The 26151-nt window shown below is 50.8% G+C and overlaps 1 protein-coding gene and 1 long non-coding RNA gene across 2 annotated transcripts in view; one reads left to right on the forward strand and one right to left on the reverse strand.

The window, feature by feature from the left end:
* Nucleotides 1-627: 627 nt before the first annotated feature.
* LOC112427965 (uncharacterized) lies at nucleotides 628-2352 on the reverse strand. The gene is made up of 2 exons (XR_003019752.2): nucleotides 2024-2352; nucleotides 628-1327 (listed from the first exon to the last, which is right to left on the reverse strand). It is a non-coding gene; the product is annotated as an uncharacterized lncRNA (long non-coding RNA).
* A 6374-nt stretch (nucleotides 2353-8726) lies between these two features.
* The window catches only part of LOC105489258 (par-6 family cell polarity regulator gamma), a 90008-nt gene continuing 72583 nt past the window's right edge, over nucleotides 8727-26151 (forward strand). The window contains exon 1 of the mRNA XM_011753967.2: nucleotides 8727-9010. Within this exon, the coding sequence (XP_011752269.1) occupies nucleotides 8939-9010 (72 nt within the window). The 5' untranslated portion in view covers nucleotides 8727-8938. The remainder of the gene's footprint in view (nucleotides 9011-26151) is intronic.

The following is a 26151-nucleotide window of genomic DNA, read 5'->3' on the forward strand; positions in this document are numbered from 1 at the left end:
TGCATAAATGCAGTCTTAATACAAATCCCACCTAATTACCACTGAACACCTGTGCTATATAGAACTTGAGTCATTACAGCCTTTGCTGCCCTGAACATTGAAGGTTCTACAACCTCCAGTCTGTTCTCTGTAAATCTTTTCTTTCCAGAGGCATACCCATGGGGAACTTGAGAACACACGTGGCTTCAGTTACTAGTTTTGGATACAGAACAACTAAAATGAAGCAGCTGAAAGCTCCAAACACACTCACTGTCCAGGCTGAAAGAATGCTCCATGGCTGACAGGACCACTCTGCCATCCCTAACCCATAGCTTCCTGCCCAGGGCCAAGGATCCACTGCTTGCCAATCCTAGGCCAACAGGCAGTGGCAAGGTGGGGTGGTGGGTAACGGGTAGATCATCATTTCCACTTAGGTTCATTGGCCAGAGCTTGCTTGGGTGGTAACACCTAGCTGTAAGGGAGGCTGTGAAATGGACCTTGCTAAAATTGAGGAAGATGGAGATATTCCATTTCTAAAAAGGGGAAAAATGGGTATCAGTGTAGGGTCCAGTCCCACTGAGTCAGTGGGTTTTTCTCCTTGTGTGCGGAGACGAGAGATTGTAGAAATAAAGACACAAGACAAAGAGATAAAAGAAAAGACAGTTGGGCCTGGGGGACCACTACCATCAAGACACGGAGACTGGCAGTGGCCCCGAATGCCAGCCTGCACTGATATTTATTGGATACCAGACAAAGGGGCAGGATAAGGAGTGAGAGCCATCTCCAATGATAGGTAAGGTCACATGGGTCACGTGTCCACTGGACAGAGGGCCCTTCCCTGCCTGGCAGCCGAGGCAGAGAGAAAGGAGAGAGAGGGAGACAGCTTACACTATTATTTCTGCATATCACAGACTTTTAGTACTTTCACTAATTTGCTACTGCTATCTAAAAGGCAGAGCCAGGTGTACAGGATGGAACATGAAAGCGGACTAGGAGTGTGGCCGCTGAAGCACAGCATCACAGGGAGACGGTTAGGCCTCCGGATAACTGCGGGTGGGCCTGACCTCCACAAGAGGTGAAGGAGTGGAGTCCTCTCTGAACTCCTCCAGGGAAAGGGAGACTCCCTTTCCCGGTCTGCTAAGTAGCGGGTGTTTTTCCTTGACATTGACGCTACCGCTAGACCACAGTCCGCTTGGCAACGGGCATCTTCCCAGACGCTGGCATTACTGCTAGACCAAGGCGCCCTCTGGTGGCCCTGCCCAGGCATTACAGAAGGCTCGCATTCTTGTCTTCTGGTCACTTCTTACTATGTCCCCTCAGCTCCCGTCTCTGTATGGCCTGGTTTTTCCTAGGTTATAATTGTAGAGCGAGGATTATTATACTATTGGAATAAAGAGTAATTGCTACAAAGTAATGATTAATGATATTCATATATAATCATGTCTATTATCTATATCTATTATAACTATTCTTATTTTATATATTTTATTAGACTGGAACAGCTCGTGCCCTCGATCTCTTGCCTTGACACCTGGGTGGCTTGTCACCCACATATCAGGGGAAAAGCATAGTATCCAACATACCACTCTAATCAGGAAAGTTCTATTTGCAGGTGTCTCTGAACACTGCCTCCCTCAAGGTCTTGAGACAGGCCCAGGAGAGCTGGACCCAGATCAATCCCCATCCTGCACCTCACAGTGAGTGGCATAGAGAAGCCTTCGATAGACTTTGTGAATACCTCCTACAGGTAAAGGCCCTTCATCCACAGAGGTCCCCACTACCCACATCTGCCGACCCTATCTCACACGAGGCGCCAGCCAGCCAGAGCAAGTTCCTGCTTTCCTACTCATGTCTCACTAATTTCAAAGGGGGCCAGGTCCGATGCCCACGCCCCACCCTCCACCCCCCTGCTCTGCACTCACATAACCTCCTTCAAAAGACCCTTCAGATCTGGTTACCCCAGACAGTGACCCTACCCTTCCAACAACCTCACATACGTGAAGGTATGCGGGGCAAACATCACCCAGTCATCAAACACACTCACAGAGCCCTCCTGTCCAGGGCACAGCTGGTGCTCTTGCTGCCTGGCGACCCCCATGCCTCTCCCTTCAGCTCCCACTCATGTTCTTCCCTCAGAGCATCACTCTCCTGAGACAGCTCGGTGACCTCACTGTGAGAGACAGTGCTGCCACTTCACAGGATGAGGGCCGAAGGAGGAGACAGGGTTTTAACAGCTGAGTGAGTAGTCAGCCAGCAAGTTTCTCCACACTTTTCTGAGCAGGACAGCAGGACACAACCAATACCTGGGGCAGAGGTTAGACCATGCCCACAGGGAGGCCACACCCACAGAAGACAGACCACGCCCACAGAAAGGCCACATCCACGGCGAGGCCACGCCCATAGACACGCCCCTATCTCCATCCCCACCCCCACCCCACCCCAAGTGGGGCTATCAGTCACATCAAGGAGGGGTGCCTGGGTTCCCCCATTCCTGCTAGTGGGAGTACAGCTTAGAACAATGTTTTTGAAGGCAATTCAGTGGTACTTTCAGAAATCAATGTGCCTTCTTTGTGATCCACTAATGCCACTTATAGGGGTTTATTCTATGGAAACAAAGAGGGATGTCTATAAAGATTCTGAGAAATACAAAAGTAAGAAACCTGGATGAATATCCCTTAAAAAGAAAAATCAGGGATACAGAGATTAAATGCTAAACCTCTGTCCTCAAGTTGCCATCCGGTAGAGAAGACAAAAAGTAAGCCAAGTCCCCCTCCGCAGTGTGAGAATGCAATGGTAGAGGCACACAGAGAGGAGCAGTCCTTGGATGGAAGCCCCAGGCCTGCCAGAGGAGGAGGAGTTAGCTGGGCAGAAAAGGGGACCAGAGGTCCAGCCAAAGTAGCTGCCTGCTCAAAGACGGGCCCTTGAGACGACCACACACAGAAAGGCTCACGGGTCACTGGAAGGATTGGGGCCAGGCTGCAGACAGCAACAGGCAAGTGCAGGGCTTCACAGACCACAGGGGACCAGCAGCCCTGACACATCCCTGGAAGAGAGGGTCCACCCAAGGGACTGGGTGACCCCTGGGCTGCCTGAGGTGGGACTGGAGACAGGCAGTCCAGCAGGAAGACCGTCCGGAACGACCTTTCCTGGTGGAGGTGACTGCGCGATGATGTTTATGAAGGTGGAGACAGACGCTTCCCGAGAAGCTTGGGGAGACAGGAGCAAGGTCAGAAGCGATGAGCTCCGTCTGCATTGCACACATCGAGTCTCGGTGACCAGTGACCCAAAGAGTGCTTGAGACCATGTCTGAGAATCTGTGGATATGTGTAGGCAGAAAGGGAAGAAGAGGACCTGGAATTCTAGGACTTTGTCACCCCTGGAGGCCACAGGGATGTTAGTGTTTAGCAGGGAGTGAAAGTCCAGGCAGTTACTCTTGGCAGTAAAGTTGGGAGATCCAAATCAACAACCAGAAGATATCAGAAGGGCATGCAGAGGTGCAGAGACTGGTACATGAACCAGAAGACTGAGAGACTGGATCAAGGTCATCTGAGGGAGCCCAGAGGGTTTCCCAGTTTGTCCTTGGGCCGGGTAGCATTATTTGGGGTTTCTGTGGGATGCTCTAGAACAATTACATTTGGCACATTTTGAGGACAGAGGAGACTACATATCAAGCTGGGTACTGTCTGAATCCAAACCTTGTCTTCCTTTGGGGCTAAGGATGGCTCCAGGAAGTTGCTTGTTCACTGCCTTCTGTGTGATGCTGTTGGTTTTACAACTTGAGTGATCAAGCAGCAGATTCTGGGACAATTTCCCCACAGATCTAAGAATAAGGAGTTGATGCATATCCTTTTAGAGTGAATGAACTCTTCACGCCTGGCTTCGGGATTCTTGCTTTGGCTAGGACCCCAAGGCTAGAAGACATGAGTACTTCCTTAATGTTTGTATTGCCAGGGCCCAGCACAGGCCAGCACCATGGCAGAATTTGATGAATCGGAGACATTATCTTGGAGATGAACATAAACTGGGCCACCAAGAAACCATGTTGAAATAAACAAGAGGAAAAGCATGCAGTTTCTTCTCGTAGGAAATCCAGCAGGGCCTGCAACTACTTCAAACCTCTGAAATGCTTTGGGAGTGTGCACCAGGAGATGAATCATGCTGATGAATGGATGCTGTGTGGCTGAAAACTGACCACGCTTTTCTGCCATAAAATCACATTCTGATATATTCACCAAGTCAGTGAAAAGCTTTATGGATTGACTCTTTTTAAAACAGATCCTGAGACTCTAATCCATGCTTAGTGTAATAGTTGGAACAAAGACTGTGCTTCACGTTCTAGGTGCTTTTATTTGTATTTTGAAAAAGTGTCCCAGAGTTTTAATGCAAAGTCAGAGATAGCTGGGTAAGGTTTCCTGCCTTTTGTCTTCCACTTTGGGATGGACATGCAGGTCACACTGCAAGCTGGTTGAGGAGGGAGCCCTTTGTACCAATCTAGGGGGCACAACCAGGGTCACTTTGTAGGATGTGGGCAGATGCGAGCAATGACATCCATATGGCTCTGGAATGCAGGGAATTCATTCTGTTCTGCCTCACAGTGCCATCTGCTGAAAGAGCTACTGGAAAGTCAGTTTAGGCATGAAGCTTCCATTGAGAGTCAAGATATTACTTCATCAAAGAGGCAGAAGAGACCAGGCACGGTGGCTCACACCTGTAATCCCAGCACTTTGGGAGGCCGAGGTGAGTGGATCACCTGAGGTCAGGGGTTTGAGATCAGCCTGGACAACATGGTGAAACCCTGTCTCTACTAAAAATACAAAATTAGCCGGGCATGGTGGTGCATGCCTATAGTCCTAGCTATTTGGGAGGCTGAGGCAGGAGAATCGCTTGAACTCGGAAGGCGGAGGTTGCAGTGGGCCAAGATCGCACCATTGCACCCCAGCCTGGGCAATAAGAATGAAACTCCATCTCAAAAAATGAAAGAGAAAAAAAGGCAGAAGAGGCCTCTTTGAGCAGGGGAAGAGTAAAGGGTAAAAAGAAGGGATGCCTTTAGATGAGAATCAGGTGATGATGAGGCATAACTACTCTGCCATTTCCTTATTTCAATCAAATATCAGTTCTTCTCCTGCCTCATCCGAAAATATATTAGAATGCATTGCAAATGCAACAGCCTGCTGGTTCAAATGTTACAGTGATGCTTTCCTATTACCCAACAGAATTATCTTAGAGAATGTTTTCTTAGGACATATGTATCAGTAACAAATGTTCAATCATAAAAGAGCCTGCCCTCATTTTTTTCTTCAACAGGGTCTCGCTCTGCTATGCCCTGGGGTGCAGCAGCATAATCACAGTTCACCACACACTCGACCTTCCAGTCTCAAGTAATCCTCCCACCTCGGCCTCCCCAGTCTCCAACTCCTGGGCTCAAACAATCTGCCCCTCTCGGCCTTCCAAAGTGCTAGGATTACAGGCGTGAGCCACTGCACCCGGTCAAGGAGTACATTTTACTGGGTCCACAACATACTTCCTTTTTGCTCCTGATGGCTCAGTTATTAGATGGGTTCTTAGAAGCCGTGATTTGAGGAAGATTTAACCCCCTACCCATTCCTATTTTCTCTCTCATTTTCTGTCCGAAAACAGTCAGCTCCTTAGAGGCTCCCATGACCCCCTGGTTGTGTGAAAAGGCAGGCTATCAGGCCAGGATCTGTGGAGTCTTTTCTCTTTCTCTCTCTCTCTCCTTTTGTTTTCTTTCTCTCTCTTTCTTCTTTTCCTTTTCCTCCCTCCCTTCCTTCTTTTTGTGTAGATGAGGACTCTCTCTGTCACCCAGGCTGGAGTGCAGTAGCACAATCATAGCCCACTGCAGCCTCAACCTCCTGGGCTCAAGCGATTCTCCCACCTTGGCCAGCTAATTTTTTTATTTTTTGGAGAGACAGGGTTTCACCAGTTGCCTAGGCTAGTCTCAAACTCCTGGCCTCAAGCAATCCTCCAGCCTCAGCCTCCCAATGTGTTGGGTTTACAGGTGTGAGCCACTGTGTCTGGCAGGAGAGGGCTTTTGTTTTTTCCAATCTTGCTGTTGTGTAAAAGCCTTTCCAGCTGAAGGCTCAGATAATTTTTTTTTTTTTTCTATACCCGACTCAACTAAGAGCTCAAAGCCCTAGCGAATCCAGTTCAAGTCTCAGCTGGAAACTCAGGCTCCACATGCAACCGCAAGCTTTCCCACCCTTTTCTCCTGCTTTTGCCTGAAGATCGTGCCAATCAAGAACTGTGGAGCAACAGATGATTAAGATAAAGAAGCAGCACCTCTCACACTTCAGTGTGGACATGAATCACCTGGGGATCTTGTTTAAGCGCAGATTCTGATTCAGTGGGTCTGGGGTGGGGTGTTGCTGACAAGTGCCAGGTGTTGCAGATTTTGGGCCTTACACCACACTCTGAGCCAGAGGCATTGACGAAATGATCTCACTGTCATCAACCCGGTCCAGAAGCCAAGTCTAGGGCTGCTTGAAATTCTGTAGCCTTCCAGCCTTTCCTTTAAAAGGTGTCTTCCCACTCCAAAGCCCCGAGCTTGCTGGGTGGACCCCACCCCCACCTTCATTCCCTATAATGCTGTTCATTTCTCCACACAGTCCTTTGTCCCTCCATTTCTTAAAATGTGTCAGTTGGAGTTTCTCCCTCAGGATATTACTGAGCCTCTTCTAAACACAAAACAAAGTTGCCCACTACAGTGGGCAACTTGCAGTCAGCACTGAGCCTGTGACTTTTCCCAAGTCCAAAGATTTGCATTCAGTTTAGGAAATTTCCCTTGAAAGAATGTCAGCACCTCTGTCCACAGTCTGCTTGCCAAGTGTGTGTCTCTTGGCATTTTTTCTTTGCTTGCTTATTTGCTGCACACGTGCCTTGTTTTGGAACTCTGTTTACATATCCAGTCCTCTGGTCAGCCTAGCATTTCTCTAAAGGGCAGTAATTATAACTCAGTGCCTTTGTAATGGTTCTCACTGGCACTAAGTCCCAGCATGCAACAGGGTAAAACTTAGCAAAACTAAAGGAAAATCAGATTTCTACGGAAGTAATTTGTATTAAAGGCTTTAGAGGTGTGTACTTTGTGGCCTAGTAGTTCTAATTTTAGAAGTCAATTTAAAACATCAAATATAAGCAAATTTTAAAAACACAGTATGATATAAAAGCCAAACATTGGAAACATCTTAAATACCCAACAATAATGAAATGATTATAAATTATGCCTATATTCATATAAGCACCTTTTAGAAAACATCTTCCCTAAGAACATTTGATAAAACTGTTCTGGCCAAGTGTAGTGACTCACATCTGGGAGGCAGAGGGGGGAGAATTGCTAGAGGCCAGGAGTTTGAGACAAGCCTGGACAACATAGAGACCCCCGTCTTTACAAAAACAAAAATAAAAATAGAATTAGTCTGTGTGGTGGCACAAACCTGTGGTCCCGGCTACGCAAGAGGCTGAGGTGGAAGGGTTGCTTGAGCCAAGGAGTTTGGGGCTGCAGTGAGCTGTGGTTGTGGCATTGCACACTCCAGCATGGGTGACATAGCAAGATCCTGTTTTTAGAGGGAAACAAAGTTCATTATATAGCATAAGGCGAAAGGAGCAAGTTGTAAAACTAGATAAACAGCATAGTTACAATTCTGTAAAATATACAAATATATGTGCAGAAAACTAAGTGAAAATAAAATACACCAAAGGTTAATACAGTTGATTGCTGAGTAGCATGACTACAGGTAATTTTTACAGGTTTTTTCACTTTGCATTCTGCAGGTTTCTTTTGCAATGAATGTACGGTGAGATTTATAATTATATAGCTTATAAATTACAACAATTCATAGTATACTTTACAATGATTTTTTAAAAACTGTCTTGTCTTCTGAACTTCATCACAAATTCCTCAAGGGCAAGGACTGTTTCTTTGGTGTCAGCAAGCCCCTGTTTCAGAGGCCTCTTGATTGGTAAGTATTCATTGATGCTGCTAGTAATTGATTCTTTGTCTTAACAGGTTCTCTTTTTCCAGCTGCCTTAGAAAAAGTCTCCTTTCGTATCAGGCAGGTCTACAGTTGCTTCTGACCCTCTCCCTAGAGATAGGCTATCTGATAAAGCCCTCTAAGCCTTTATTTTTATTTTTTGAGACGGAGTATCGCTCTCTCTCCCAGGCTGGAGTGCAGTGACGCGATCTCGGCTCACTGCAGCCTCCGCCTCCCGAGTTCAAGCGATTCTCCTGTCTCAGCCTCCCCAGTAGCTGGGATTACAGGCACCCACCACCACACCCGGCTAATTTTGTATTTTTAGTAGAGATGGGGTTTCACAGTATTGGCCAGGCTGCTCTAAGCCTATTTGATAAAACCCTTCTCCCAGGCCATCAACAACTTGACAATTAGTAGTGACAGGTGATGCCTTTTGGGATCAGGTCTCTAGCGGTTCTCTTAGCATCCTTCTCTTGACTATCACCCAAAACAACGGCAAAAATCAGCCCCTATCCTAGGTTGCTCCGTGGAGGCCATCAAAACGAGACGCCCTGGCTGGCTGCGACGCTCCCTCCCCCAGGCTCTGGGATTGTGGAGAAGATAGCGCGCACCCACTGGCGATCCGCCGCGGAGCTGCAGCGTGGGGGCGTGGCGTGGCGCGGCCGGTCCTCCGAAGCGCGGGGCGGGGATATGGGCGGGTCCTCCGGGGCTCGGGGGCGGGGCGCGGGCGCGGGCGCGGGGAGGTGGGGCGGCGCGCGCCGGCGTCCCCCGCGCTCCTCCCGCGCGCGGCCCCTGGAGTCCCTGAGGCGCGCGGCCAGCCCAGCTCGGGCCCGCAGCACCGGTAGCAGCCCGGCGGCCAAGCGAGCGCGGGCCGGGCCGGGGCTGGGGCCGGGGCCTGGGGGCGCCGCCCCCGGGAGTCTTTCTGCGGCCCCTGAGGAGCGAGGGCGACGGCGAGGCTGACCGGGGCCGAAACCATGAACCGGAGTTTTCACAAGTCTCAGACCTTGCGATTCTACGACTGCAGCGCGGTGGAAGTCAAGAGCAAGGTGAGCCCCCCGCCCGCCCCGGCGACCCTGCGCCCAGTCTCCCGGCTAATGAATGGGGCGCCCCGCGGAGGGGGACTGGGGCGGCGTGGAGGCGACAGGCGCCGGCGACAACTTTCGAGTTCGGGCGCCGCGCGCCGCTCCGCGGGACGCGCACTGGGGACCCCGGCCGTCCTTCCCGCCCCCCGCGCGGACACAAAGCCCGGCAGCCGCGGCGCTCAGAGGGCCGAGGGCCATCGGACAGTCCGTGCAGACTCTGGACCCGCTCCGCGGGAGCTGCTCTTTTGTTCCACGAGCGAGAGGCGATCGGGGCGCGCCACACATTGGAGGGGAGGGCGGCCTTTCCAGGGCGAATTGAGGGCCAGGGGCTGCTCGGATTCGGGGCCGTGGAGGGGCTCTGGGGCCCCGGACCGTGGGATGGCCGTGGCCAAGGCGCCTTCCAGGCTGCAAAGGAGGCTTGTTACCGGCCAGGAGGAGACTTGCCGCCGGCTCGGAGCCGGGCGTCCCCCGCCCGCTCGGTACCGAACATCCAGGCACCAGGCGCGCTCCCCGGCGCAGACCCAGAGCACGCACCGGGCTCTCCCGGTGCCCAGACCCAGACCACGCCTCCCCGGGCGCGTCCCCGGGCCAGACACCCCACCCCGCCCCCACCCCAGACTCCCCAAGCTCCGGACGTGCCCCCGCCCCAGACCCAGCCCACTCCCCCGGCGCGCCCCCGGCTCAGACCCAGACCCCTCCCGAGCGCGCCCCCGGATCAGACCCAGACCCAGACCACCCCCACGGGCGTGCCCGGCCCCTCCCGCAGCCTGCGCCCGGGCGGAGCGTGCCTGAACTTGCGGGTCGCGGTGCGCGTCTGGGTAATTGGCTGATAGGATCTGGCGCTTCTGCCCTTTGCGGGGGCGGTTCCTTCGCCACAGATGCTGTTTGTGAGGGTCTCGTTGGTGGACCCCGCGGACTGAGGAGGAGCTGCAGTGGTTCGGGGTCCTGCGGGAGGGGGTCCCTCGAGTCTTTCGCTGGCTACTCTCTGGGAGTTGAGCGGCCCTTTCGCCCTTTCTTCGCACCCCGGTTTTCAGAGTTGTAGGAAAGGCTCCTAACGGCGGAGTGGAGCCCGCACCCCCAACTCTGTGCCTATCTTGGGCGCAGGGTGGGTGTTCCCTCCCCGGTCTCTGGGGAAGCAAGTCTAACAGCCTTCTCTCCCTGTGCTGCTCTGACGTTTGGTGTAGGATTTCCAGGGTGTCGGCAGAGGATTGAGGGGGTTGTCCCAGCAACAGCGTGGCCGCCTCTCCAGCCTGCTACAGTGATTTGCAGGATCCTTGTCTACTTAGGGGTACATGGTCTTTCAACGAATCCCTCATTTATCATAAGATCCTGTCCTTACCCTTGCCCCATGACCTCGGCCCCACACCCATCTTCTCTGGAGCACAGGAGTGCCCCCAACTCCCCCAAATCAAGTGTGCCAGCTGTGGGTTAGGTGAAGGGAAGAGCCCACAAGCCTGGGTGGGAGGTTTCTTTAGCTCAGTGGGAACACGGCTGTCTGGAGCTGCACTATCTAGTACAGTAGCCAGTAAGCACGTGTGGTATGTTATCTTATTTAACTTTTTATTTTGAGGTTATTGTACATTCACAAGTAACTGTGAGAGAGGTCTATATTCTCAGCCTCTCAGCCTTTGCTCAGCCTCCCTGATGGTGACATCTCGTGTGACTAGCACACTGTCCTATCCTAGACCTTACCGGGTGTCAGCAGCGTTACACACTCACTCGTGTATGCCTAGGTCTGTGCGGTTGTGTGACCACCAACTCAATCAAGGTGCAGAACAGTTTCTCCCTTTCATCCTAGGATCCTTCCTATTGCCCTTCACAGCAGCTGTTTAACCAGGGAGGACTGATTGGTTAACATGAACGTTAAAGATTCAGTTCTGTGCTCATTGGCCCTCTGCAGAGGGTGGCTGCCTCCTCACACACACAGCTCCAGAGAATCAGAGGCCTCAACAAGGCCCAAGGTAGGTCTGGAGGACAGGCCCTCACCAGGCCTCATCCTGCAGTCCTGGGCTGCTGGCACTATAGAGGCTGCCTCTGCCTTCCCTGGGATGTCAGCCTGCCTGTCTCTGCTGGCTACACTTGGCAAAGAAGGGGTGCTGCCTCACACCCCAAGCATGGATTCAAGTTCAGATGCAGCAGATGCTTGTCTGGAGGTGAGTGGCAGAGCTAGAGTTTTGGTTGAACTTGGAAGGGCCACACTGACCTGGGCCTTACTGAACTTGCTGTTGTGCCCTCCCCACCATGATGGGGCTGAACTTACTTGTCCAGAGGGTCCCTGTGGCTCTTCCTTCTGTGCACGGCCTCCCACTTACCCACTTTATGGTTAATGTTTGTTACTATGGCATCTATCTCTATAGGGAGACGCTGTTGTCAAAATACAGCAAAGCCTTACGACAGCCTAAATGTAGCACCATAACACCATGGTTTGGTTTGTGGGGAAAATGGGGTCTGGGGAGCTAAGTCCAGCCTCACTTCTGCCACCTACTGCGTTTGTGAGCTTTTGGGCAAGTCATTTACCTTTTCCAAGCATCAGTTATGTCATCTGTAAAATGGGCATGATACCTTTTCTGCTTACTTCTCAAGATGAAATGCATTGAATACAAGAGCACTTTGAGTTAAATACTGCAGGTCAGAATTCTTTGGCATTTTAAGATATTGGGTTGGAAAACTGCCTTAGGTTCTCTCAGAATTTTTGCCATTAACCATTTGCCACAGATGGTCAGTCCCCAGTGCTTAGGGACAGGATCCTGGTGTGTGTGTGCAAGGGGGCATATGATCATGATTTTGACTTGGTGGCTCTTCCCCATTTTGCAGCCCCTTATACTTCTCCAAACATTTTTACCTTAATTCTAGAGGTTCATCTGTTCCTCACCACACCAGCAGCAGTATGTACTTGCGAGTGCCTAGTTCTGTTTGTGGGATCACCTTTTTTCCCACTTAGCTTTGACTTTTGCCTCTCCTTCCACAGGAGCCGCAGTGGGGAGGGAGGAACTCTGCAGATGTTTAGGGTGTTTCAGGTGGGGGAAAGCAAGAGTCCTTGGCCACCTTAGAATGTAGCAGAAAAGCCAGTGCTGGGATTGGAAGGGTTTTACAGGGGGCAGCAAACAGAGATGAATTTTCATATGAGGAGAAGACAGCAAGCACCACGGTGCCACTATGAACTTAGCAACGCCTTTAACTATATTAGTATTTTGTCCATTCCCATGTTGTCTGCGTAAGCTTGAAAAATCCAGAGAAACACAGCTTGTCCCCTCCCAGCAGTGTGCTCAGCCTAGAGCCCTGAGTTCCTTTGGACTCAAGCATAGATGGCCCACTGCTCATGGCCTCGGCCCATGCTTTCTTTGGCCTGCGTATCCCTAGTTTGTGGCTTCCCCTACCTGAAATGCTTTCTCTGAGAATCTGCCCTATCCTGAGGACCTTCTTAGACAGCTCCCTCTTCTGCAAAGTCATTCTGGATGCCTGTGCCCGACCAAGCTTTCTCTGTCCGACCCCTTATTGGTATTTCTGGTCAGCTTATTGGCACTTGTCATGATGCTGGTGCCACAGTTATGTTCGGCACAGATTGTCTGTCGTGTTGATGATCTGAGGGAGACGGTTTTCATCCCATTTGTGCTTCCTTATTAAATGATGTTGGGGCTTATTTGGATTCTAAGCAAACACAGTGCCATCGTGTCACCGTAGGAAATTTAGAGACCACAGCCAAGCACAAAGGAGGACAAACACCACTGGTAGCTCTCCTGTCCAAAGGTGAGCCACTGTTAAATGTTGCCTCTGGCCTTCTGGTCTTTTGTGTGCATGTATGATGCACGCAATTTTGTGTTACAGAATTTGGGTCAAATAGGCATGTCATGGTGTAACCAGCTTCCGCCTCCAACTTATGTACTGCAAATGTTTTTCACGTCATTAATATTTTTAGAAAACAAAGAAATGACTGCATTGTATTCCGCTCCTGTCTAAACCATGACTAACCAGTATCTTAAGTTAATCCCAAGTTTTTCCATAGTAAACAGTGCTGTAAATAGTATCTTTAAGTCTTTAAATAAAGATTATATATAGAATATACACATATAAAATATGTAAAGGTTATTGATTATATTAAACCACTGCAAAATTCTTACTGATCTTTAGAACAAATTCCTAGAAGTGACATTACTTGGGAAAAGTATGTACTTTTAAAGGCTTTGAGTACGTATTTCTACTTTTCTTCTGGAAAGTTTATTTTACCAATTTATAGATGCTGTTTCATATCTATTCATTCATCTGTCTCTTTCTCCCCATCCCTTTCTTCTTTCCTCCTCCTAGCACTGGACATTTTCTCATTCTTTCCCAATTAGATAAGTGAAATGGTATCCCATTGTTTTAATTTGTATCTCTTAAGTTATTAGTTAAAAATTTCATATTTATTGGCTATTTGTATATTTATTTTTAACTGCCTGGTTTTGTCCTGAATCCTTTTTCTCTGTTAGTTTTCTTGGGAGTTAATAAATATGGGAGCTTCTTGTTCACAGTGTTTCCAATCCGTGCAGATGGTGCTGAGGGTGACTGGCTCTGAGAGTGCTGTGACCTCGCCCCCAGGCATTAAACTTGGGCCCTCCAGGATGACAAGGGTATGAGGAGCCTGTTGGTGGGCTGGCCGATGCACTGGCTGGCCAGGTTCTGCCGGGGACAGCCAGGCGGGCAGTGTTTTATGTTAGTATATCTCCTCTGGTCCCCAAGATCTTATTGCTGGCTGAGGCCGTTGGCTGCCATGGTGCTGCAGGAACTTGCCCTTCCAGCTGTGTGATGTGCGACAGCCGGTGGGATGGAGCTGAGGCCAGGCCTCCCCATTGGGTGGCTGACACTTGCCTCCTGTGGGCCAGTTGAGAACTGCCTGGACATGGTTTGACTCACCTGTGTGTGCCAGCTACGCCCTTTTAAGACTTTAGTTTTGTTGTATTTGTGCATGTCTGTGCTTAAACAGGTTCGGTGACTTGATTTGGGAAGTCACATCTTGGGGAGACTTACCAGGGACCCAAGTGCGGAGTCAGCTTGGGGGGCACTGATGGCGTCACTGCCCCCGGGGAGGCTGCCCATTTCTTGTAGGTCTGTGGCCTGTGAGAAGCAAAATTCTCTGATGGCCTTCCAGGAGGTAGAGCCCTTTCCTAGGACCCATGGCATTTCAGATAGAAGGCCCTAATTTTAGGGAAGTGAAGCAGTATCAGGGAATGGGAGATGCAGCCATTCAAGGCCTTAGAAGCTCTGGCGTTTGTGAATCATGTCCAGAACTAGTACAAAGAGGAGAGGCATCCTGATCCTTTCCTATAAAGGGGTCTCCATGACCTTTAGAAGCAGCAAGAAGGGAGCCTGGCATGACAGCAGCAGACCCTCCCAGGTGGTTAGACTTGTTCACCTGGCTGCTTACATGTCAAATCCACTTCCTCTGGGCAAATTTCTACTGCACCATGACCCTGGGGAACCATGGGAGGCACATGGTCCTGTGTAGCCCCCAGCCTCTTCCCAGCATGCACCTGCAGCCCTGCTCTGAGGCCCCCAGGCCAGACGTTGCCTGCTGTGCAGAGGTTGTGTTCTGAAGTAGTATTAATAACATTTACTTAATGCCCCTACAATATATGTGTATATATGTGCCAGGGACCGTTCTAAATACATTGCAATTGCAGATAGTTCACTAATGCCCATCACCATCCTGTAACGTGGGTTCCTTTGTCACACCCATTATACAAATGAAGAGGAAACTGACTCACAGGGCGCTTCACTGACCTGCCCAAGGTCATAAAGCTCGTAAGAGGGGTCGGAACCCAGACAGTCTAGCTCCAAAGTCTAGAATGGGAACCACAGTTGTCCATGGCTGCTGGAAGAGGGCTCATGCCCCTCTCAGAATCCAACAAGCTGTGAAGTCCAAAGTAGGACACGGGTACACACATTCCCAGCTCACCATGCGTAGGATGAGAGACCCCCTCAGCTACCTGAATCTGGAGCTTGCAAGAAACAGCTGGGAGGGTTAGTCTTGTGTTTTGTGGGAAGAAGTCTTATTTTTCTTGCATCACTGTAGAAGGTTCTTGCTGCATGGCCTCAAGGGAAGTCCTCTCTATTCAGTAGCTGTTCTTTCAAAGTCTGATCTCATCCATGCATTTGTTTACTCATTTACGGAGCAACTATTGTGTGTCAGGCATAGGGCTTGTGCTGGGGTAAAACTTACAACATCCCTGCCTTAAAAACACCAGTGAAGGTTCAGTCAGGTAAGTGGGCAGATTTGGGTGGAGTGTCCTTTGTCTTGATAATCAAATATCACCGAATCCACAGCTTCACATCTCCTTGAAATCAGAGGTTTCCGGTGCAGCCCAGTCATCCCAGCACCCAGCTCTGATAGTCTCTGCATCGGCAACAGTGATGCCTGTGTGAGGTGGTTTGAGATTCTAGGTCTCCGTAGCTCCCAGAAGCAGGTGGGGTCCAGTCCCCACTTGTCCTTATTTGGGGTTCTTTAATCCTCCCCACATGTTTTTCGAGGCCAGTTCAGAACCCTAGCCACATTTCTCAGTGGCGTGCTGTGTAAGGAAGAGGGGAGCATTGGAGGTGGGAAGAGCAGTGCTTTGTTTGTGGTAGGGACACAATCAGTGTTCCTTGGGTTCAATTCAGATGAAAAACAAGTGGGTTTTCCTGACAGCTACTGGTTCAGAAATGGTCTGTTAAGCAAATTTAGAAAATAACTACTTTTTGAGGAAAGGGACAACTACTTGTACTTTTGAGTTGGTGCTGGAGCAAGTTAGGACTTTTGGGGACTATCGAGAAGGGATGATTAAATTTTGCAGTGTAATAAGGACATGAGATTTGGGGGGACAGGGAGAATGTTATAGCTTGGATATTTGACCATCCAGACCTCATGTTGAAATTTGGTCCCCAATGTTGGAGGTACAGCCTAAATGGAAATATCTGGGTCATGGTGGTGGATCCCTCATGAATGGCTTGGTGCCATCCTCGTGGTAATGAGTGAGTTCTTGCTCTGTGAGTTCTAGCAAGAGCTGGTTGTTAACGAGAGCTTGGCTCCTCCCCCGTTGCCTCCTCTCTCGCCACATGATCTCTGCACAGGCCGGCTCTTCTTCCACCTTCCACTGTGAGTAGAAGCAGCCAGACGTCCTCCCCAGAAGCAGATACCGGCACCACGCTTCTTGTACAGCCTGCAGAACTGTGAGCCAGATAAGCTTTTCTTTAGCAGTTAAAATATATTGATACATTGATTTGCCAGTTGGCTTATTGCCGGGGCATCCCTGAGAGGCGTTGGTGGCCTTGCCCTCTCCATCGCTGTGAAGGTAAGTGGCGCTAGTGCTGTAGGTGGGGGGAGAAGGTGAGGTACTTTGGAAATTAAGAGCCCCCATAGCTATTTCTGTTGCTGTTGGCACCTCCTGAGTTTCTCAGTGCTCAGAGATAGACCAGGAACCTGCTTGTTGCTCCGCAGCTCCTGGGGTGCTTGTGCCCTTTCCTTGTAGACCAGACTTGTCCAGTCCGTGGCCTGTGGGCCACATGTGGACCAGGATGGCTTTGAATAATGTGGCCCAACACAAATTCATAAACTTTCCTAAAACTTTATGAGATTTTTTTTTTAAGCTCATCACCTGTCATTGGTGCATTTTATGTGTGACCCAAGATGATTCTTCGCTTCCAGTGTGGCCCCGGGTGCCCCTGCTGTAGACCATCAGTCCTACACGCTTGCGCTTGCAGAGCTGCCTGGGCACACTCAGGTGCTCCAAGGACCAGCCCGCTGGGAATGGGGTGGCTGGACCAGGGCGCTTCTGGTACAGCTGTGTCATCAGGTACCTTTGACCCCCTCTTCTCCCTGCTGCTCCCATGTTCCTAGGGTCTGAGGACGTGCTCTCCTGCACCCTGGCCCCTGCCCAACCTCTCCCTTATTCTCCCTTCACATCAGTCACCCATCCCGTGCTTCATAGACAGCGGCAGAGGAGTCTAAGAGGGTACGGCTCCACTCCCCAGCCCCAGCCAAAGCAGATCTGCTTTGTTTTGAGGTACATGTGTAGCATTTTACTTGGGGGGGGAAGAAGGCTTTCGCTGCTTAAAAAGTTTGAAAACCACCATAGTGCAGGATGCTTTCAGCCTGGGCACTGAGGCCTCCCATATGGCCCATGTGAAACTACTAGTTTATCTGTCACCTCCCACGTCCCCCTGCCCCTCCCCCCATTCTGTGACCTCCCAGCAAACTGATCCTGTCCTACTTTGGCCAGTGGAAGTTCAACCTTGCCTCCCTGCCTCAGGGCTCAAATCACTGCCTGTTCAGGAAGCTGTCGCAGACCCCCTTAACCCAACGACAGTGTCTGCTGGGTTCGGTGAGCGTATTACAGTGAAGTACTCTCATCTTAGGTGTACGGCTTGGTGATCCAGATGCGGAACATTCCAGCATCCAGGAAGGTTCCTTCATGCCCTCTTCTAGTGGGTACCTACCCCCGAGGTAACCACTATTAGGTCTCGATCACCAGACCAGTTTTTTATCATTAGGTTGAGCACTGTCTGTCTTCTCTAGTTCAGTGTCATATCTGCACGATCCATCTGTGTTTATGTATCAGTAGACCTTATTTTTGATGGAGATTTAGTATTCCATTGTGTAAATGAGCTTAGGTGTGTCCTGCTGATGAGGTGGGGGCTGTTCCCAGCAGATGTTCTAACCCATGTCCTCTAGTGGCCACATGCACATGCTTCTCTTGAGCACATAACATGCTTGCTGTTTTGACTACTCACACGGACACTCGTGCTAATGATCTTTAGCCACTTAGGATGACGGCTTTTTTTATGAGATGGGTCTTGTTCTGTTGCCCAAGCTGGAGTGCAGTGAAGCAATCATGGCTCACGGCAGCCTCGACCACCTGGGCTTCAGTGATCCTCCTGTCTCAGCCTCCTGAGTAGCTGGGACTACAGGTGCACACCACCGTGCCCCACTAATACTGGCTTTCAGTGATGCAAGTCTGCCCTATGGGGGTGATCTCGGTCATTGATCTTACCTATGACTCAGCATTGGGGTTGTTCCTGGTTCTGGTGCACACAGAGACTGTGACCCCCGTGTGGATTTGGGGTGAGGCAATTGTAGCTCCTGTAGACCTTGAGCCACGACTTATTAGCTATTTGTTGATTAATCAAAATCAGAAAAGATCCTTTATCTTACAGAATTTAGGGTCCCCACTGCTGATGTGTGAAGGGCTTTCACAGCCCTTCTTCTAATTCTGTGGTTTGATTGGCTGCTCTTAAGCATTTCCTGGCTTTTCTTGAGTTCACACCAGCTGACCAATCTCTGGGGCCCCTCTGGTGGGCAGGATGTTGTGGGAGAAGCTGGGACCTGCGATGAGAACAGGCCTGGCACTGTGCCAGAGGTCCCAGGACGTCTGTGTGCCGGGGCTCTTTGTGTACAATGAAAGTTGGACAATCTTTCTTGGAAAACGTGCCTGAGCTTCACGTGTGGAATGAAGACCTCACAGCAGCTTCACTCGTGGTGGGCTGTGGACACGCGTAGGGCCAAGAGCTTCCACTCCACCTTCAGCCTGGGAGGTGTGCCTGGCTGGCAGCTCATCCCTTCTGCGCTCACAGGAGGGTGTTCGTGAAGCCTGTGTGTCTCGAGGGCCGTCAGGGCACTGTGTGAATTTCTCTGCTCCTCCTAAAAGCCTGCCTGCTGAGTGGGTGCATTTATTTTCTGTCTTATCACATCAGTACAAGCGTACTTTTGACAGGTACGCTTGTCAAAAGCTGGATTATAAATCAGTCAGTTCTGTGGTGTCAGATCTCTCTTTTTGCCTTGGCTTCTGAGACAGGATGGACCGTCTGCCTATGCGTGAGCCCTCAAGAAACCTCTTTCTGGGGACCTGAGCTCGGGTGTGAGGCCCCTGAGCTGCCTGGTTAAGGCGTGAAAGAGGAGTTTGGGGCTGTTACAGCTGTCATTTTTAGGTGGTCAACTGTTCCAGAGGATTTGGAAACAAAAGCAATGTTAGCACCTGTGTCCCATGGCTCAGGGGCCTCCATGACTGGCTTTCCACCCACAGTCCTGACCTCATGCCTTGCTGGTGTCTGCAATAATACGGGGTGTTTCCTTGGGACAAAATAAACTTCTCTGCCTTCAAAGTGGTCCCTCATGAGGGGGAGGAAGTGGCACTGACCCCCGTGGCCTGCAGTCACCTTGGGCCCATCAGCACCTGTACTGGTGCAGGGATGAGAGGGAGTGCAGGCCCAGCTGTGGGGGCAGGCCTCCTGGGCCCTGTGTGAGCCCCGCCTGTTCTAGTCACCGGGCTGTGCGGTGGTGCATGAGTGATTGGTGCTGAATGTTAAATCCTGTACCTCCTCAGGTGGCTTCGTTTTGTTTACAAACTTTGCATGAATGTTCTCCTTTGTCAGAGGTGGGATAGTTTGCCTGGAAGGTGACACTGTGTGTCTGCATGGACAGGAGCAGCAGACATCAGAGAGATGCAATTGAGATAAATGGTATGTTGACTAAGCCCCACTCCACTCCTCAGGATATGAGCAGCTGGGGTCCCTGCATGCATGGAGGTCTGTCCCTTGAGGGTCTCACTGTTGAGGAGGCCCCACTTCCCTACTCTGGAGATGAGCAGCCCCAGGTCCCTGTGTTCATGGAGGTCTGTCCCTCAGGAGGGTTTCAGCCCCAGGTCGCTGTGTGCATGGAGGTCTGTCCCTCAGGAGGGTTTACCTGTGAGCCCAGACTCACCTGTCCTGCACCGCGAGCTGGTAGCAGTTCCCCAGGGATGTGGCCCGACGGGTTGTAGGAAGGACGCCACTCAGGGATGAGCTGCTTCCTAAATGCCCTCATGCATCCTAGACCCTCTCCTCAGCAGCCTGAGCCTCTGATCCTGCCCATGAATGCTGGTGTGGGCATGTTTGACCCTGTGTCCAGTCTGTCTGGTGGAGACGGGGCAGGTGCAGTGATATAGTTTGGCTGTGTCCTCACCCAAATCTCATCTTGAATTGTACTCTCATAATTCCCACATGTTGTGGGAGGGACCTGGTGGGAGATAATTTGAATCATGGGGGTGGTTCCCCCACACTGTTCTCATGGTAGTGAATGAGCCTCAGGAGATCTGATGGTTTTATCAGGGGTTTCCACTTTCACATCTTCCTTATTTTCTCTTGCGGTCGCCATGTAAGAAGTGTCTTTCGCCTCCCACCGTGATTCGGAGGCCTCCCCAACCATGTGGAACTGTAAGTCCAATTAAACCTCTTTTTCTTCCCAGTCTTGGGTATGTCTTTATCAGCCATGTGAAAATGGACTAATACAGTAAATTGGTACCAACATAGTGGGGTGTTGAAAGATACCTGAAAAGATACCTGAAACTGTGGAAGTGACATTGGAACTGGGTAACAGGCAGAGATTGGAACAGTTTGGAGGGCTGAGAAGAAGACAAGAAAATGTGGGGAAGTTTGGAACTTCCTAGAGACTTGTTGAATGGCTTTGACCAAAGCCTGTTAATGATGTACACAATAAGGTCCAGGCTGAGGTGGTCTCCGATGGAGATGAGGAACTTGTTGGAAACTGGAACAAAGGGTTAGGGTTAGGGTTTCGCAAAGAGACTGGTGGCATTCTGCCCCTGCGCTAGAGATTTGTGGAACTTTGAACTTGAGAGGGATGATTTAGGGAATCTGGTGGAAGAAATTTCTAAGCAGCAAAGCATTCAAGAGGTGACTTGGGTGCCATTAAAGGCATTAATTTTTTTTTTTTTTTTTTTTTGGACAAAGTCTCGCTCTTGTCCCCCAGGCTGGAGTGCAGTGGCGCGATCTTCGTTCACTACAACCTCCGCCTCCTGGGTTCAAGCGATTCTCCTGCCTCAGCCTCCCGAGAAGCTGGGATTACAGGTGCCCACCACCACGCCCGGCTAATTTTTGTATTTTTAGTAGAGACGGGGTTTCACCATGTTGGCCAGGCTGGTCTTGAACTCCTGACCTCAGGTGATCTGCCCGCCTTGGCCTTCCAAAGTGCTGGGATTACAGGCGTGAGCCACCGCGCCTGGCCAGGCATTCAGTTTTATAAGGGAAGCACAGCGTTAAAGTTCGGAAAATTTGCAGCTTGACAGTGTTATAGAAAAGAAAAACCCAATTTCTGAGGAAAAATTATTGCCGGCTGCAGAAATTTGCATAAGCAAGGAGGAGCCAAATGTTAATCCCCAAGACATTGGGAAAATGTCTCCAGGGCATGTCAGGGACCTTCATGGCAGCCCCTCCCATCATAGGCCCCGAGGCCTAAGGAAAATGGTGGTGTTGGCCGGGCCCAGGGTCCCTGAGCTGTGTGCTGCCTAGGGACTTGGTGCCCTGTGTCCCAGCTGCCCCAGCCATGGCTGAAAGGCGCCAATGGAGAGCTTGGGCCGTGGCTTCAGAGGGTGCAAGCCCCAAGCCTTGGCAGCTTCCATGTGGTGTTGAGCCTGAGGGTGCAAAGAAGTCAAGACTGGGGGTTTGGGAACCTCTGCCTAGATTTCAGATGTGTGGAAATGCCTGAACGTCCAGTCAGAAGTCTGCTGCAGGGGCTGGATGCTCATGGAGAACCTCTGCTAGGGCAGTGCTGAAGGGAAATGTGGGGTTGGAGCCCCCACACAGAGTTCCTACTGGGGCACTGCCTAGTGGAGCTGTGAGAAGACCCAAAGTCCTCCAGACCCCAGAACGGTGGATCCACCGACAGCTTGCACTGTTCGCCTGGAAAAGCTACAGACCCTCAAGGCCAGCCCGTGAAAGCAGCTGGGAGGGAGGCTGTACCCTGCAAAACCACAGGGACACGGAGCTGCCCAAGGCTATGGGAACCCACCTGTTACATCAGTGTGACTGGATGTGAGACCTGAAGTCAAAGGAGATCATTTTAGAGCTTTAAAATTTGACTGCCCCGCTGGATTTCGGACTTGCATGGGCCCTGTAACCCCTTTGTTTTGGCCAGTTTCTCCTATTTGGAATGGCTGTACTTACCCAATACCTGTACCCCCATTGTATCTAGGAAGTGACTAGCTTGCTTTTGATTTTACAGGCTAATAAGTGGAAGGGACTTGCCTTGTTTCAGGTGAGACTTTGGACTGTGGACTTTTGGGTTAATGCTGAAATGAATTCAGACTTTGGGGGACTGTTGGGAAGGCATGATTGGTTTTGAAATGTGAGGACATGAGATTTGGAGGGGCTGGGGGAGGAATGATATGGCTTGGCTCTGTGTCCCCACCCAAATCTTATCCTAAATTGTACTCCCATAATTTCCATGTATCGTGGGAGGGACCTGATGGGACATAATTTGAATCATGGGGGCGGTTTCCCCCACACTGCTCTCGTGGCAGTGAATGAGTCTCACAGGATCTGATGGTTTTATCAGGGGTTTCTGCTTTTGCATCTTCCTATTTCTCTTGCCACCACCACGTGGGAAGTGCCTTTCACCTCCCACCATGATTCTGAGGCCTCCCCAGCCATGTGGAACTGTAAGTCCAATTAAGCCTCTTTTTCTTCCCAGTCTCAGATATGTCTTTATCAGCAGCGTGAAAACAGACTAATCATGCAGGGAGCACAGGCCCAGGACTGCAGGCCTGGCCACCTCGTCTACTTCCGTCAGCAGCCCTGCAGTAGGCTTTCTGCAGTAGAGGTCAGAGGACTCCTCCTAGTGACCCACCCCACCCACCCTTGTCCCTGGTGTGGACATCACCTAGCAGAGGCCCGTTGAATGGTGTGGCTTGGGGGGCGGGGGCAGAACCTACCACTGTTTATCTCCACCCAGAGCTGCGGGCTCTGGTCACACTCAACACAGCTTTTCGCTCATGGAATTATTAAAAGATTATTTCATTTTTTAAAAATGCCCTGAAAAACAGCCACCTGCCAGCAGTGAAGGGACAGGCCTAGGAAAGCAGTGGCTTCTACTCAGAGATGAGGGCTTGTGGTTCAGCTGCGGGAAGGCTGAATCTGCCAGCAGCTCAGGCCCACAGTGTGAGCCCAAAACAGGTTTACTATTCTGCACTATTATAATTCCATACATGCCAGAGGTCTCCCTTTACTGTGCTTGCAACTTTGGGTTTTTGAGAAGGGCTCAGCAGCCATCCCTGTGGATGGCTGTGAGATGCTGAACCCATCTCTCGGCCTGGGGGAGAACAAACAGCTTGGTGAGCAAGTTGAGCGCGTGAATTGCTCCCATTGGCTGGGGTCTTATTCTCTCACCAGGGCCTATGTTGAGCATAGAACATGTATTCGTATTAGATTCACACCACTACTCTGGGATGAATGTTTTTATCCATTTTACAAAGGGGAAACAGGATCAGAGAAGTTAAATAAATTATCCAAAGTTACACAGCCAATACAGGTGAGGATTGGAGCCCAGGAGTGTCCACTCAGAGCCTGGCTCTTTGCAGCTTTGCTGTGTTTTCTGTCTGTATTTGTACAACTCCAGTGACCCAGTCTGCATCCCCTCAGCCACTGCCAGTGGGCAGCACAGCTCGGATGCAGAACTGCCTAATTCATCCATGTATCATGAGCTAAAATGGGAATGGGACCCCACTTTCTTCCACAGGCTGGAGTTCCAGGCATCTGCCTAAGTGAATTAACCTTTCAGGAAAGTCTTGTGAAGGCAGGGACAGATGAACAGCCTGTGCTCGTGCCTCACACACTTGGGCCCAGGCCAACTCCCTAGCACCCCTCCCCTGGCCCCACTTCTCAGCACTAGAGTCTCCTGAGCCCTCACTTGTTTCTGGAGTGGCCCTGGCCCGTTCATCCTGCTCCCTTGCTGATGGGCCATCCTTGTCCATTGCCTCCGTGAGGGGCATCTCCTCCCACCTGGGGTGTTCCTTCCCACAAAGGGCACCCCTTGTACCTGACCTTCCATTTGGAATTCTCTCTCCCATCATTGTCGCCCTTTAGGTCTTTTCAAAATTGCCTTCTTGAATTCAGCCTCAGCTCCTCATTTACTAGCCTTGTGACTATGGGCAGGTTATTAAACCCCTCTAGGTTTCAGTCTCCTCATTTGTAAAGTGGGAACAATGACACCTCCCTAGGGTGGCCATCAGGATTAAAGACAGCATGCACACAAAGCTTGGCACAGACTCTGTCTTCTCTCCTGTATGATAAATCCCTTCTGGACAGAGACCATGTTCATAGACCTCCGTGTTCTCACTCCTACCCCTCCCCAACTCCTACATTTAGCAGGGCTGGGTGCGTCGGTGGAGAACACATGCATGAACCAGTGGCAGGCCCTCTGCAGGGACTGCCTCTGCTCAGAGGGGACCACAGGGTACAGTGGGTTTAGCTATCATCCTGGGCAGTCTGACACGATGCTCGTCTGGGCAGTTCTGCGAGTGCCAACGGCTGGGCCATCATCACTCTGGATCTTGGGTGGACAGCACCTGGGCGGGCGCCAGGCTCCACCTCATCTGACTCATAGGTGTGTGGCCCGATTTTAAACCGTCCCAACGTGTCAGCCCAGGAAGTCATTCCATAGCAAACAATGCCGAGTCCCACGCTCTCGCAGGTTCCTCATTAGGATGTCCGCCTGTATTTCTTTTAAGACCCGTTGCACTCTCTTTTCCTACATGGAGTTCTTTCTGTGTTTCTTAGTTTCCTACAGGACACAGATGTGCACATGTGCTCCCTGGCCTGAGGGTCCGAGTTGGCTCATGTTTGCCATGCACACGCGCGAGCTCCTTTACAGCTGGAATGTGCCTGGGCTTGGATGGTAGGCCAGCATCGCCATCCCCTCCCATCAGACCCTGCTCTAGGCCAGGGGCTCTGACAGTCTAAGCGAGTCTCAGCCCCTGCCAGTGAATGGTTTAGAGCTGCGCGTGTGACCCCACCCTGACAGTGAGACTTGAGGGTCTTCTTCCTCCGATGTGGTGATACTGTGACCTTTTGACCCACCTGGATGCGTGGGGGAATGTGGGAGACACCTGAAGGCCCCCAGCACGTCCTGGAGCCAACTCCCGTGTCAGCGTTTCCCTGGAGCATCTCAGACACACACAAGGTCCTGCTTGCCTAGCCGCCCACACTGCCCTTCTTGTTCCTGGGGCTGTCCAGGCTACTTTGGTTGTGCCATGGGGTGAAATGCTCTCTGTCCTCATGCTTCACCCAGTTATTTCCACTCCTTGTACACGCAGTTTAAATTAGGGCCTGTGTTTTACAGTTTTTGTTTGCATATCTCAGAGTTTGCAATTACGTATTTACATGTGTGATTATTGTCTAACTTCCGGCTCGAGCAAACCATCAGCCACATGAAGATAGGTCAGTTGTGCAACCTTTAATATGCACGTGAGCCCTGACTCTCGTGAGCGTGCAGATTTGGACTCCGGGTCTGGTGTAGAGCATCTCCAGCTGGCTCCAGGGAATGCTTCTGGTTCAAGGAACGTCCTGGAGGAGCAGGAGATCGAACTTTCTGAAATGACCTTGCCTGGGCCCAGCCCAGAGGTGCTGATTCCTTGGCCCGAGGGGGCTCCTGGCTCAGACAGGACTCCCAGCCCAGGGGCCTTGCCCATCTGCGCTGTGTTGTGCCAAAGTAATTTCTGACCTAATTGGGACCTCACTGCAGATTTGGCGTTGTGTTCTTATGTGTGTGTTTTTAAATTTACTATATTGTAAAGGCTTCCTTGAGCCCTTAAACCCTTTTAAAATATCACTTCTGGCCAGGCATGGTGGCTCACACCTGTAATTCCAGCACTTTGGGAGGCCGAGGTGGGAAGATCACAAGGTCAGCAGTTTGAGGTCAGGAGTTCAAGACCAGCCTGGCCAACACGGTGAAACCACATCTCTGCTAAAAATACAAAAATTAGCCAGGTGTGGTGGCGTGCACCTGTAATCCCAGCTACTCGGGAGGCTGAGGCAGGAGAATTGCTTGAACCCAGGAGGTGGAGGTTATGGTGAGCAGAGATCACGCCACTGCCCTCTACCCTGGGCGACAGAGTGAGACTGTCTTCAAATAAAATAAAAATAAACCCACTTCTGTTAGCTTCATCGTATCTCGACCTGGAAATGTGCTTTCATGTGTTTGATGCACTTAGTATTTCCATTTGTCACAATTGTAAGTATTTTGATGAGCATTTTCTGTGGGAATCTCTTGTCTCTGTTTCTGATCGCCTGCAGTTGTTCACTGTTCTCACCTGTAGGCCTGGGGTGGG

The sequence above is a fragment of the Macaca nemestrina genome, chromosome 19, assembly GCF_043159975.1.
Source record: "Macaca nemestrina isolate mMacNem1 chromosome 19, mMacNem.hap1, whole genome shotgun sequence".
Taxonomy (NCBI): Eukaryota; Metazoa; Chordata; class Mammalia; order Primates; family Cercopithecidae; genus Macaca; species Macaca nemestrina.